This window comes from Festucalex cinctus, chromosome 5, assembly GCF_051991245.1.
Source record: "Festucalex cinctus isolate MCC-2025b chromosome 5, RoL_Fcin_1.0, whole genome shotgun sequence".
Lineage (NCBI taxonomy): Eukaryota > Metazoa > Chordata > Actinopteri > Syngnathiformes > Syngnathidae > Festucalex > Festucalex cinctus.
This window is the reverse complement of record NC_135415.1, coordinates 26,909,475-26,923,219: the sequence shown is the minus strand read 5'-3', so window position 1 is coordinate 26,923,219 and position 13,745 is coordinate 26,909,475. Positions and strand designations below refer to the sequence as shown.

The window sequence follows — 13,745 nt, the reverse complement described above, 5'->3', positions numbered from 1 at the left end:
CCAGTAAAACAGCTGGGAGCGAACGGGATTGCGAAATGTGAAAATGGCGGCGAGTGAATGAGTTAAAGGTTCCGTTACTTGTAAAATGCACGACATATTTATTTTTTTTTACCGGTTGTGTTTCTACCTTTTAAAATATCTGCTAGGATGTGATCAACACTTACAACAGAGTGTCCTCGGCTTCCACTTCTTTAAAACTTCTATTATGCAACATTTTCATTGAATGTGAAAATAAGTGGTGATAAATTTAAGATGACATTTTCCTATGCTTCTGTCAAATTCATTTTTGACTTTATTGACTAACTACAGTAATACTTTATAATCATACAAACTGCATAAGGCAATATGCCTTTTGCCACTACGGTCCTCACCTCTGGAATGGCCTGCCGGAGAGCATCAGGTCTGCAGAGAATATTGATGTTTTTAAGAGGAGGCTTAAGACTTACTTTTGTAGTTTGGCATTTGATTGATCTTTTTATTTATTTAATTATTATTATTATTATTATTATTATTATTTTATTTTTTATTCCCTTTTATTTATTTAACTATTTTAATCCATATTGTCTTGGAGCTTTGTTTTTATTTATTTATTTATTTATTTATTTATTTTTTCTTCGTGTTTAACTGTTTTCTTTTAGTGTTTAAATGTTCTTATTTGGTAGTTATTAAATTGTAAATTGCTCCAGTGTTTTCTCATGGGGGAGCCTCCACAGTGAGAGGGATGCTTGGTCTTCATCCATCTCACTGTGGATGAACTCCTCCTGGGTGCCTTTTCCTTACAGGGTACTTCTGTGCCCCGCCATGTTGTGGTTTTCATGTGTTTGTTGGGTTTTGGGTGTGTCTGTGGGTACGATCATGGGGATGGGGAGGCTTTTTCTTTCTTTTATTTTATTGTATTATGGATGTCCAGCACTTTGAGTTGCATTTTAAATGTATGAAAGGTGCTATATAAATAAAGTTGATTGATTGATTGATTGATATTGTTGCTTCCTCATCACATTTGGATTTTCTGAGCGTAATTGGAATGTTAGTGCACCTAAATCTCGTCTATTCCTCTACTGATCATAGTACTGACAGTCTGTTGTGAGAACCAAACATCTGCAGCGTATAAGCAAATGTGCAGCACTTCATGCTTTGAGATTCATCTATACCAGCAAACCTGTGTGTGTGTGTAGTAATAGTAGCCGTGCACTCAAATTGTGTGTCCAGTTCTCCCTTCTTTCAGAGTGATCCAAGGTTACGACGTATTGAGTATCAGGATGGGACTCCATTTTCAGTTCAACAACCTGTGATGAAATACAAAGAAGGGCATTAGCCACGACTACATCCGAATATGATGTTTTGGTATCGCGTGCGCGCGTGTTTGCATACAAAAGAGGAAATAAGAAGGGAGGCCGATTGAAAAGCAGAGTGAGAGAGAGAGCAGGTGTTGGAGTGGTTAATGGCGAACGCTGTGAATAGCCAGACATGGCCATTGCTGATTAGTGGAATGAACTTCTTCTTTGTCTCATTAGCCCAACAATGAACAGCCAGAAGCACTCCAGCATCCAGCAGGCGTTCTTCACAGACGCTAAAACATTGAATGAATCAATTTCAAACTTGGTTCTTGTCAACTGATGGGCAAATCGGCGCTATTGAAAGTGACTTAACCCTCGGCACCATCTGTTGTCTGTGCCTTCGGATTCAGAAGACAAAAAATACACACTGAATTTTCACACAGGCCTAATGATGTGCACTGAAGAGGTGAATGGAGATGAAAAAAACTACATTTGGCTTTCTTTAACCCCGCTTCCAATCTTTATAATTGTATCAGTTTTCAAATTTTGTATTTGATTTTTATGCTTCAGGTTACATAGACCAGATATTACTCTGTATAACTAAACTATAGCAATATTCATCAAGGACCACCAAGAAAACTTTTCGGTCAGTTGCACTGGACCCATTTTCCACTCAAAGCTCATTTTGTTTATTACTATAGGTGCGTTTCCATGACCCCTTTTTCGCAAAAATAAAAGCGATATTGTTCTATTTCGATAAAGTACAATTTCGAATTGTCGGTGTTTCCATTGACGAGAGTTTCGCTTCTGAGGCGCAATTCTCGGAATGTCCCGTCTCGCGAGACCTCGCTGTTCTGTAGGAGGTGCTCATGATGTTTACGGTAGACGGACGCCCGGTGTAGTTTAAAAAAAACACAAAAAAAACACTCACCCCTCACCGGGCGGTTTCGGGCATTTAGTGTTCGTGTTGTTGTGTGTTTTCCTCTGCAGTCGGCAAGCAGTTCCGACACGAAAGCAATCGTGGTCCCGTACTTCCTACTTCCTGTAATCCTAAAATGTTGTTGTCCCATGCAAAAGCTGGGTAAAAAGCGGGTTACAAATTGTTAAAAGTTTCTGATGTTTTCTGCTAAATTTATCAGACATGGCGGGACAGGATTTCAAGCTCTCCTCTCGCACGATTACACCTCTCCTTCTTTTGACATGCAGTGGCCGATACAAATCACTTCAGCATGTGATACAAAAATACAAAACCGAAATTAATCATTCTCAAAACAAATAGTAATTGCAAGTTTAATAAAAAAAAATACACATAAACAACGTGTTACATTCCTTTTCCTCCGTGACCGGTCGGGTGTCACATGACTACTAATGCGCAAAAAGTGTTTCCATTACACTTTTGCGAAATACTTCTTTTTCGATACGTCTCAAAAACCACCTCATGAGAGCGCAAAAACTTTTTTGCAATATTTGAGAGTTTTTTTTCGCAAATCCGGTGTTTCCATTACCAGCTTACTTTTGCGCAAAACTGAGGGTAATGGAAACGCACCTTATGATACTCTTATAGTACATTTGGTAACCATGTATACACTTTTTCCTCAACGATGGTGAAAAATACATTGTACCTGATGGTTTAAATGCAGTGAGTTGCACTACCTGTAAAAAAATAAAAATAAAATAGACAGACAATCATTTAGTCAAATAACAACAGCAGCAAAGAAAAACTCAACTAAGGATTATCACATGTTGCTTACTTGATTTCCTGGTGCTGGGTTCAATGAGAAACTCACAAAGCTTTCTTTTCTGAAACTCTCTGAAAGACCAAAAAAAATCAGCTATTAGATTTTCTTCTTCAACTTTATTTTCACTTAAAACATTTAGTTTGAATGCCCCAAATCAAACTCTGCTGAATATTTTTGTTGCGCGCCACACAAAGAAGCAGACATGGAGGCATACAAGGGGAGCTAAGACGGTAAGTCGGGGCCTGGTGCGTCGCTCAAGGGGCTACTTGCATCTTTCCAACAACTAGCAATTATGACTGTAGAAGGACTCGAACAGGGATCCCATTTCGCAAAAGCCTAGATCATAACGGTCATCACTGCTCATCAACAGGGATTGCTTTCAAGCGTCAAGCGCTCCAGAAAACCTACCATTTTTGATAACTAATGAAGTGGAACTAGAACTGGGGGGTCCAGAGGTCTCACTGGTTTCAGGACTGGATGGGTTGGGTGGGCTGCGGTCCCAAGGCCTGATGGGAGCTTTCTGAGACGCTATGAAGGTGGTTGGTTGGGAACAATTCTGCAATAATATATACAAAACAAAAAAACAAAACTGACGGAACAATCAAATGAGCAAAAAATAAGTGATTTATTTTTATTTTTTTCCAATCACAAAGAATCAGAACAGGCAATCATTGAAAAAAACAATAGAGCTGTCAAACGATTACATTTTTTAATCAGATTAATCACATCTTAGAATTTTGATTCATCATGATTAATCACTGACTTAAAAAGGCTTTTTTTTCCCCAACATATTTTGACCGCTAAATTTGTAGCGCCTGTTATGTGTTGTTTTTTTTTGTTTTTTTTACATTTAATGTAATGAAGACGTCTTCAAAAATTTATATCCACTGCACACGCTCATCCTTCTTTTTCTAATCAATTAATTATTTGCACAATTTAAAATGGGGGAAAAATGACCTACGGCATATGTAAACATTTATTAAATGCTTTACTTTTATGCATGTAGTTATGTTTATTGCTCAAACTCCAACAGCTACCTTTAATGTAACCATCCACTGTCGGCTAAAAAGGATCATCTGCCGTCAAAATTAATCGTGTGATTAATGCGATAATTTTTTTGTGATTAATTAATTAGTTAACGCTTTAACTTTGACAGCACTAAAAAAAACAAAAACAAAAACATTTTTGTTATTCTCAACGAGTCTTCCACTCCTGTCCACGGCTATTTTGGCCTCACTCCTCATATCTGCATAATATCTGTTGCAGATTTAAAGGATGACTTCTACAGACAAGACTTCGTGTTTCGGGCTTATCAGAATAGTCAGATTTTTCCATCTGAGCCATTCTGTTTTTTTTCTATTTTTATTTGTCTTCTTTTTTTGTGTTTTGGACTGTTGATCTGACATGAACTGCAGCCACAACCACATGCCAGCACCTATGCTGGATGAAGCAAAGCAATCCAACAACATAACTGAGCCTCCATGTTTCACAGGATGTGCACTTTTAATTATGTGATTTGTTTTTTTCATCTGCAGACATACCGCTGATGTGACCTCCCACTTATTTTAGCCAATTATTGTGACCTTTTGATTTCTTTAAGAGAAGGGTATCAAAAATGTTGAACGACATGTGTAATGGTACCACAATTACAAGACTCAATGTACAATATGTTTATGCAATTCTTTTTTTATTTTTTATTTTTTTATTTCTTTTTTTTTAATTTTTTTTTTTTTTTAAAGTTGTTTATGCAATTCTGACGTGATCATCACTACATGCTACATTTTAGGCACTTACTGTGAAAGATAAGGCTTTTCTCTTTTCCTTGATCCTCTTTATGGCATTCCTCACCTAAATGTGAAAACGGTTTAAATCAAAAGTTGGCAAGCCTTCATAAATCAAACAATTCAATTTAATCATCTGCTGCAGTAACTTGACAGTGACGGTAACATGAATTGACTGTCAACCTACCTCACTGTTGTAAACAGCGTAAACTAAGAAAATATACAGGCCCTGTGGAAGATTAAATACACGATTAAGGAAGGGAAAAAAAGATCACATACAGTTAGGGGTGTTAAAAAAGATCAATTCGGCAATATATCGCGATACTACAGCGCGCAATTCTCGAATCGATTCAATAGGCAGCCGAATCGATTTTTTAACATCCATTTTTGATGGAAAAATATCCAACAAAACGTCTAACTTTCACACCTTAAGCATGGAAGAATGTTATATTAATGGAACATTAAGCCTTACAATTTTATTTCAATGCTGTTCAAACATGAAAAATGTTACAACCTGTTTGTTAAATACAGTGACTTACACTTATAAGACTTATATGTTTCAGATCAATAAATAATACATTTTCATACAAATCTTACAGTGTACATGTATAGATTTACTGAATGGTATTTTCCAAATTTGAGTAAAAAAAAAATCGCAACAATCGACTTCTAAATTCATATTGGGATTAATCGGTATCGAATCGAATCGTGACCTATGAATCGTGATACGGATCGAATCGTCTGGTACGAGGCAATTCACACCCCTACATACAGTATAGTATGCACCTTTTCCAGACTTCTATAGCTCTTCAGCTTGCAGTAGCCCTATAATGTGCACGTGTGGTGAATTACGGTAATACCCCTTGCATAAGATACTTAGATGCACTCTAAAAACAGATTGGTCAAATCTACCAAAAAATAGTTACATTTGACCAATCTAGCTGGTTGTTATGTGTCCGACATATCCTTTGGTTAAAACAGCCACTCTAGAATGGTAGGTGTTTTCAACCAATATATATTGGTAATTGGGCCTACCGATAAAAATGGGTTATTCTGACCAAGAGATTGTTTAATCTGTGTTAGAGGAAGAACAAAAGTACCACCGATTGTCACAGCCACCAAAGCGGGGTGAAATTAGCTCTCCAAAGTTGACCCATCCACTAAGGGAGAGGTGGTTGCGTTCGGTGATCTACCCCCCAAGTCCAGCCCATAGTGCTGAGTGTCAAGCAGGGAGGCAAATGGGTCCCATTTTTATAGACTTTGGTATGACCCAGCCAGGTTCTGAACCCACAACCTCCCAGTCTCAGGATAGACACTCTACCAACTAGGCCACGGAGCTGGTCATAGGCACACATTTCCATTTTTAAACTACATTTTTAATATAAAATATTGTAATCACATAATAATTAATAAATAAATTTTGAATACAATAAATTAATACAATAAACATATTTCCAAGTGATCTATCTAGACTTACTTTCTATTTTAACCTATTTCATTGGTTGTTTGCCTAACCAATACAAATGGTATGACTGTAAGCATCCGGAATTGTCAATGTCTCACCAATCTATTGGTTAATCAAGCCAATATGAGCTTAACCTACTAGATAGGTAATTATTATTTTTTTTAACCAATTCATTCATATCAATTGTTGGTTTAAAAGGGACATAAGCTCGTGGTTCAGGCAGCACCATGTTGAATAGAGTTTTTTTGCTGCTCTTGCGAACAAGCTTAATCGCAGCCTCGCAGGGCTGTTCAAAATTCAGAATTTCTAAATTCAATTTAATTCAATTGATGAATTTGAATCCATCCATCCATCCATCCATCCATGTTTTTGTTAAACTTAAGGTTAAACCTTTTTTTTTTTTTTTTTTTTTTAGGATGATATTGTCTTCAATACTCCACAGTACACATTATCTGTGAGCTAATTCATTGTTTTCTTGGTGTATGACTCTGCAACGTTTTTGTTCCAAGGAAAATACAGACTGGTTGAGCATCCTCCTCCAACCGACATGAGGAAGAACTCCTACTGTCTTGTTGCATGCCCTCAGCTGGACACATGCCGTAAATCTAAATTAACAAGCAGCTCTCTGGGGGTCATGTAGGGGCTAGCTTTTGATTAATTAAAGATCAGAGGAGGGTGGACGGGTGGTTGAGGGAAGGAAAAACGAGCCCGGACAGAGAGTGATTGTGCAAAATAAAAGCAAAACAGGGGCACTGAAGAAAAAAAACAACTTTTGAGTGAAAAGAGAAAGGAAGTGGCTGCTATGTAATCAGGGGAGGAGCGCTATAAAAGGTAGATATGGTAAGAGCTTACTAGACTCTCCCACACACTCATACACATACGTATGCATAATGCACATAAACTTCTTGCAGAGTTGCAGTGATGTGCTGGAACAAATGTTATGAGGCGGGGCGGGGGGGACTCATCTCATGGAGTCATACCATACATCTAATCCAAAAGTGTTAGAAGTGTCATTAAAGGGGCTGTCTGCCGGTTTCACTCAGGAAAATGCACCTTTTAAATACAGGATTTAAAACAAACTAACTACTTCTCAATTTATAGATATGGGCTTTTCATAACGTGTGGGGGTGATTTTGTCCTAAACCCCCACACCCCCCAGCCTGTATTTTGCCATTTTGTGTTTGTTTTGTAAACAGCGGGACGTTTCTGGGGAAAGACAGTGTTTACACCCCTCCAGCCAATTGCAGAGTGGGGTGGGGTGGGGTAGGGGGCGTGTCGCAAACGGGGCCCGCGGCAATTTGAAAACGTGCACGTATTTATTTTTTTTTCACTCACTCATTCACACATGTAAGCTTCTGTGAGTGAGTGAGTGAATGAGTGAGTGAGTGAAAAAAAACAACAACAAAAAACAGCGTGCGTACTTTCAAATTGCCGCGGGAGTGACGTTCACGCAGCAGACACGTTCGGTCGGCCCCGTTTGCGACACACCACCCCCCGCTCTGCGATTGGCCGGAGGGGCGTAAACACTGTCTTTCCACAGAAACGTCCCGCTGTTTACAAAACAAACACAAAATGGCAAAATACAGGCTGGGGGTGTGTGGGTTTAGGACAAAATCACCCCCACATGTTATGAAAAGCCCATATCTATAAATTGAGAAGTAGTTAGTTTGTTTAAATCCTGTATTTAAAAAGTGCATTTTCCTGAGTGAAACCGGCAGACTGGGCCTTTAAGGACTGTCACCACACAACCAAAGTAGTTGCATGATTTTATCACATGTTTATACACAAAGCTCTACTGAGCAATGAAAAGACCCCAACCACATTGATGCATTAAATGTTCATACATCAAGCCGCAAAATATCTCAAATGTATTGTTTTTTGAATGGTCTATTTACATTGATGGTCACGTGCTGTGCTAAGCCAAATTCTTGCTGCCACGTGACTTTGTTCCATCCCCCGTTTCAGTGTTGTCAATTATTGTTTTGTCTGAGCTTGATGGATTTTTTTTTCCCCCGTCCATGATAATAAAACAGACTTTGTATTGTAGTTTAAACAACGTTTAGCATTATTGATATTAAAATTGGTTGCAGTAGGACTACATACTCAATTTGTTAATGCAGTTTTATGCTGCGAAATAACGCGATTTGAAACGTCACAGCTGAATTTGTCCTGCTTCGATGTGAAAAATAATGACTAATAGACTTAATACTATATGTAGTCTCCTGTCAATCACAAAACAAGAATATTGGCATTCTATTTATGATATTGCAAACTATATTTGCAATGTTTAGGATGACACAGGCAATCAATTTGCAGATTGAAGAACAAAACCATAATAATAATAATAATAATAATAAAAGAAAAACAAAACTTTGCTTACTTGGAAGGCATTGAGAGCACTGAAGATGTATGCAATTACAACAGACAAGTGGACCAGTACGCCACACAGCCAGGTTAGGCCCAAAACAGGTAGGAGGATGAGAACAGGTCGAGTCACAGCCCTGCAAACAAGGTAGAATGTGCACTAATTATCAACTAAAAAGAGGTCTAATATACCTTTCAATAGGGATGTCACGATAAGGCCAATATCGTGATATTAAAACTGCCACAATATCGTCGTTGTCATGTTCACAATATTTAAAAGGAACACATTTGTTAAAAAAAGTCGTTGATTTCCATTTGTGCAGTTTAAGCCCCCTCTAGTGGCTAGTTTATTAATGCAATTTAAATTTCATTAGGGATGTTTTGGCCTTCTATGTTTAAAATCTATGCTAATTGTCATATGAAGGGGAACCCAATTTGCTTGTGAAGCGGTCAATGTGTGCTTGCATTAGCAAGTAAGTGCCTCAATATTTTTATTCGAGATTGTAGGTGGTTCATATGCATTGCTTGTTATGTACAAAAGCAAAATATTGTGATTTTCTTTAGTATGAGCTCTCTTTTTTACAATATTGTGATCTTTTTTTAAATATCGCCAAGGCCCCCACAATATCGTGATAATTATCGTATCATGACCTTCATATCGTTATAATATCGTATCGTGAAGTTTTGATATCGTTACATCCCGACCTTTCAAAACTCCTTAGTTCTTATGATGATTTCTGCTCGTTTACCAGTTTAGGCCATCTGTGTAGAAACAGCGACTCCAAATGTGTCTGAGGTATTTGGAACTTCTCTTTGTAAAAAATAAATAAATAAATCAAAAATAAAACTCTTTAAACCCTCAGAATCTTCTCTGAACAGTTACCCGTCCTCATGCCCTGAGCAATTCTTTTGCAATCAGTTTTCCAATAATCATTGTGCTTATACATCCCCTAACCTTTTTTAAGGGATGTGGCAAAAACTGTTTCTTTTGTTCAAACCACAATTGTTGTCATGCTGCTGCACCTGGGGAAGAGATTGCGTTTTCCGATCGTGCTGTATCTGCAAGGACAAAGCCAGAACTCACTTTACTCTCTTTTATGTTCAAAATTCGTTTCCATCTCCAGGGTGCGCGTAACACTCTCGCGCTGGCACAGACTTCTAGCCTGTTTGTGATGGAATGAAGAGACACAATAATAGCGGGGATGGTGTCGTGGTATGTTTCATGCTGAGATTGAAGGGCGTTTGGCTGAATGAGGGAACAGAATATAATGTCTCCACACCCATTAGACTTAGCAATATGTCCCGAGTTATATGCAAAAATAAGAACATCAGGCTACGGGTAGGCTTGATAAGTCGGTAATTACACACCAAACTCCTTCCAAGCATGCCTTTAGAGATCTTGCTATCCCAAAACACAAAAAGAAAAACGTTTTGTAGATCATTTAGTGGTTCATATAGTTTACAGAACAAAAATAAAAATAAATATATGTAGTGATTTTATTTTTTTTTTTTTACTAATTAATCACACAATTTCTCACAATTAATTTCAATTAATCACATTTTTCTACTTCTGGTTCTACTTATTTCTTCAAATCTTATAACATAAATTTACTTGAATAAAATCTTGTAATTACCGTAATGTAAAATCATCAAATAGAAAGCATATTTGGCATCAAAGACTGTTCCAAAAGCTTTTTTTTTTTTTTTTTAATCCTTGAATAGAATACTTCTCCTGCCCAAAAAAATTACATAAAAATAAAAATAAAAATAAATAAAAAAAAGAGATCAAAATTGACTCAGCTTTACAGGCCATTTTTTTTTCCTCATAGACAATTACTTTGACATTTTTCCAAAAAGTATAAAGTAAAACTGAAAGTAAAACTAGGGTGTTTGTACATCTTAGTTTGGCGGTCGGTTATCGGCCATAACAGGAAGTAAATAACACCCTCTCATGCAATGCATTTTCTTTAATTCTCACGGAATCAAAATTATGGATGAACACGTGGAGTAGTCTAATGCACTTAAAAAAGGCAAAATAACTGAAAAATGTTTTACTCTAGTTTCTTCAAAATAGTCACTCTTTCCTCTGGTGATTCTTTTTTTTTCTTTTGCACACTCTTAGCATTCCCTCGATGAGCTTCACCTGAAGTAGTCACCTGAAATGGTTTTGCAACAGTATTGAAGGAGTTCCCAGAGGTGAGAATGCCAAGAGTGTGCAAAACAGAGCAAAGGGTGGATATTTTTGAAGAAACTAGAATCTAAAACCTGCGATTGGCTGGCAACCAGTCCAGGGTGTCCCCCGCCTACTGCCCAGAGCTAGCTGAGATTAAATAGGCGCCAGCACCCCCCGCGACCCTTGTGAGGAATAGGTGGTCAAGAAAATGGATGGATGGATGTTTATACTGTATATTTACAGTTGATGTCCAGTCTACAACAGCATAACTGTACTATTTGAATTGAATGAATCAGATTTTTTTTTCAGTCAATTTGTATTAAATATGGCTATAAAAATAAATTCAATCTGAATGTTTGCTTTCCAGAAATGCATCACATGTAGCCCCCGAAATGTTACATTTGTCACAAAAGAGTAACAATCTTGTAAGAATCCCTAGATTGTACTGTTACCATGTAACTGAAATGAGTCTAAAACACAGCTGCAAAAGGCGAACAATTATAAATAAAACAAATATGTAGGGTATGTTTCCTTGTTGTTTCTCTTGATGTCACGTCAAGACAAAGACAAGACAAAAACGAATTATGTCTAAATCCAGAGAAATGCTCAATTCCAATGTAATAAAAAGCTTCTGTCTTCATAAACTACCAAAAATACACGAAATACATGAGTAACATTCAAGTTCTGACAATTACTTGACCTTTCTATTCACCGTTTGCCTCCTAAGATAGAGTTAAGACATTGTTTGTGTGTATTTGGTTGGCCCTTATATAAATAATACAGTTATTGTTGATCGTTATACACCAAGAGTATGTTGTACTGGGACCAGGTGTTAAACTGATAAGGTCAAACAACTCCCACAGAAGACTCCCGAACCGCAGCTTTTAATCTCTCCACTGTCTCTATTGACCATAGTTTGCTGGAACAACAAGGAGGCATCATTTTTTGTGTGTGTGTGTGTGTAAGGGTTTGTTTTTCACTGGAAGAAAGACATACACATCGTGCAAACAAAACTGGAACAAGAAAAATAATGTCAGGGGGATGAATAGCATTTCCATTGTAGCTTACCAAGTGAGGTCAAAGGTCGGCATTTTTGATGCTGAGCTTGGACTGAGCATCTTGGTACGACGACGGGCGCTGGAAACGGTCACCATGACAACCCGGCACAACACAACTGAATTGACCTGTAAGTGGAGGACATCGTCAGCATTTCAAACAAACTCCACTTGGCCTCCAGCTCACATTAAGAGTTGCTGCGGTTGGCCTGACTGTCTTTGAGAGACGCGAGAAGCCTCTCCTCCTCATGAATACTTCAAAACTTTTTTTTTTTTTTTTTTTGCATAAACTCTTTTTTTATATATCAATATCAATCTCTAATAGACCAGAAGCTCACTCCTAAAAAGATTTTGCATTATGGGTCAAAAGCAAAGAATCGTTGAGCAATATAAATCACCCTGACCACCATCTGTAGAGGTGTGCTCAAAAAATCGATACGGCAATATATCGTTGCGAGCCTCATTACGATACACGTATCGATACGCAGGCATCGGAATCAATATCGCTCGTTAAGTTTAAATAGGCAGTTAACGTTTGCCTTTGCAGCTTGCATTGTACCTAAAAAATAAAAACCAGCAGCGTCTTTGAAGTTAATTGCCTTCAATTAATGCAAAAATAGCTCACCAGTGATTGGACACTGTGTCTTGCTAAGAAAAATTAAAGCAGAGGAAGAATATCAACATTTATTTACTTAATAAACTTGTGTCTTAATGTCCCAATTTTCCTATATTTTATTTAAAAAACAAAATGGAATGTTACATGAAAAAAATGCTGTTTTTATTTCCCCGAATATTTCAAATAAGCACATTTTTAGAGCTGTAATTTTAATACTTTGATATTTTTGCTCATTTTTGCTCATGCCTATTAATAAATTTTCCCGGTGTGTCTGTGAAAACTGCTCCGTGCTTTGCAGTGCGTACACATTTCGACCAGGTATGCCGCTTGGTGGTAAACCAGAAGAGCTACTAACAAAAAAAAAACATTTTTGTCATCCAGCATATAAACATATCCTTTAGGTATACATATGACTGTTATTATAAAATGCAAGTAAATTAATGTAAAATATCGGGATACGTATCGCCTTGAAGATCATGTATTCGGATACATATGTATCGGATACGTATCGTATCGTGATACGTATCGTATCGTGAGGATGGAGGCAATACCCAGCCCTATCTGTCACCCTCTTGCATGCAATACAAAGGAAAACTAACCTATATTATATATATAATTAAAGTATTCCAAAACACACATAACCTTGCATAGAAAAAGAAACAAACACGCACACACAACTAGAAAGACAGTCATTCTTAGGGATTAAATGGAACCACATACCGCCAAAACAAATATCACGGGTCCCACAAAAGACCAGATTGTTCCAGTTTTCAGATTGAGCCAGCAGTGACCGTCGGCCTTGTACTCATTCACCGTCGCTGCCAATGTTACGACAACGATTAGAACAGGTAGTCCTGCAAAACAATTTAATAAAAAAAAAGCATATTAAGCACGCTTATGGTGCTAGATTAAAATATGCAACATGGTTGAAGACATATTTACAGAACAGCGACTGCTTCGGCATCTCATGATCCGACTATTTTGTCTGTACTTCGACGCCAAGCCTATTTTGTCTAACAACTCGGCACATCTGCATGGAGAGTTACAGGAAACATTTCGATATTGTTGTGCTGATTCACATTCTGTTCTCAGCTCCTTATGCGATATAACACGCAGTGACACAATTAGGGACATGAACATGGGCAGCTGCAGGATGTTTTAGAAATGCTACAGACTGGGTTAAGGTTAAACACAATAATTCTTCTCCTTAATTTCAACAAAGCATGATGACTTTTGAAATAATACACTCGATAACAATATGACACTCGCTTTGTG

The 13,745-nt window shown here is 37.5% G+C and overlaps 1 protein-coding gene across 3 annotated transcripts in view; it reads right to left on the bottom strand.

Annotated features, from left to right (window-relative positions):
• Window positions 1-613: 613 nt before the first annotated feature.
• Window positions 614-13,745, bottom strand: part of adgrd2 (adhesion G protein-coupled receptor D2) — a 32,085-nt gene continuing 18,953 nt past the window's right edge. For all 3 annotated transcript variants that reach the window (XM_077522245.1, XM_077522244.1, XM_077522243.1), the window contains 9 exons: window positions 13,191-13,324; window positions 11,868-11,983; window positions 8,643-8,763; window positions 4,985-5,026; window positions 4,811-4,864; window positions 3,425-3,572; window positions 3,029-3,087; window positions 2,900-2,930; window positions 614-1,286 (listed from right to left, as the gene is read on the bottom strand). In XM_077522245.1, the coding sequence (XP_077378371.1) occupies window positions 1,279-1,286; window positions 2,900-2,930; window positions 3,029-3,087; window positions 3,425-3,572; window positions 4,811-4,864; window positions 4,985-5,026; window positions 8,643-8,763; window positions 11,868-11,983; window positions 13,191-13,324 (713 nt within the window). In that variant the 3' untranslated portion in view covers window positions 614-1,278. The remainder of the gene's footprint in view (window positions 1,287-2,899; window positions 2,931-3,028; window positions 3,088-3,424; window positions 3,573-4,810; window positions 4,865-4,984; window positions 5,027-8,642; window positions 8,764-11,867; window positions 11,984-13,190; window positions 13,325-13,745) is intronic.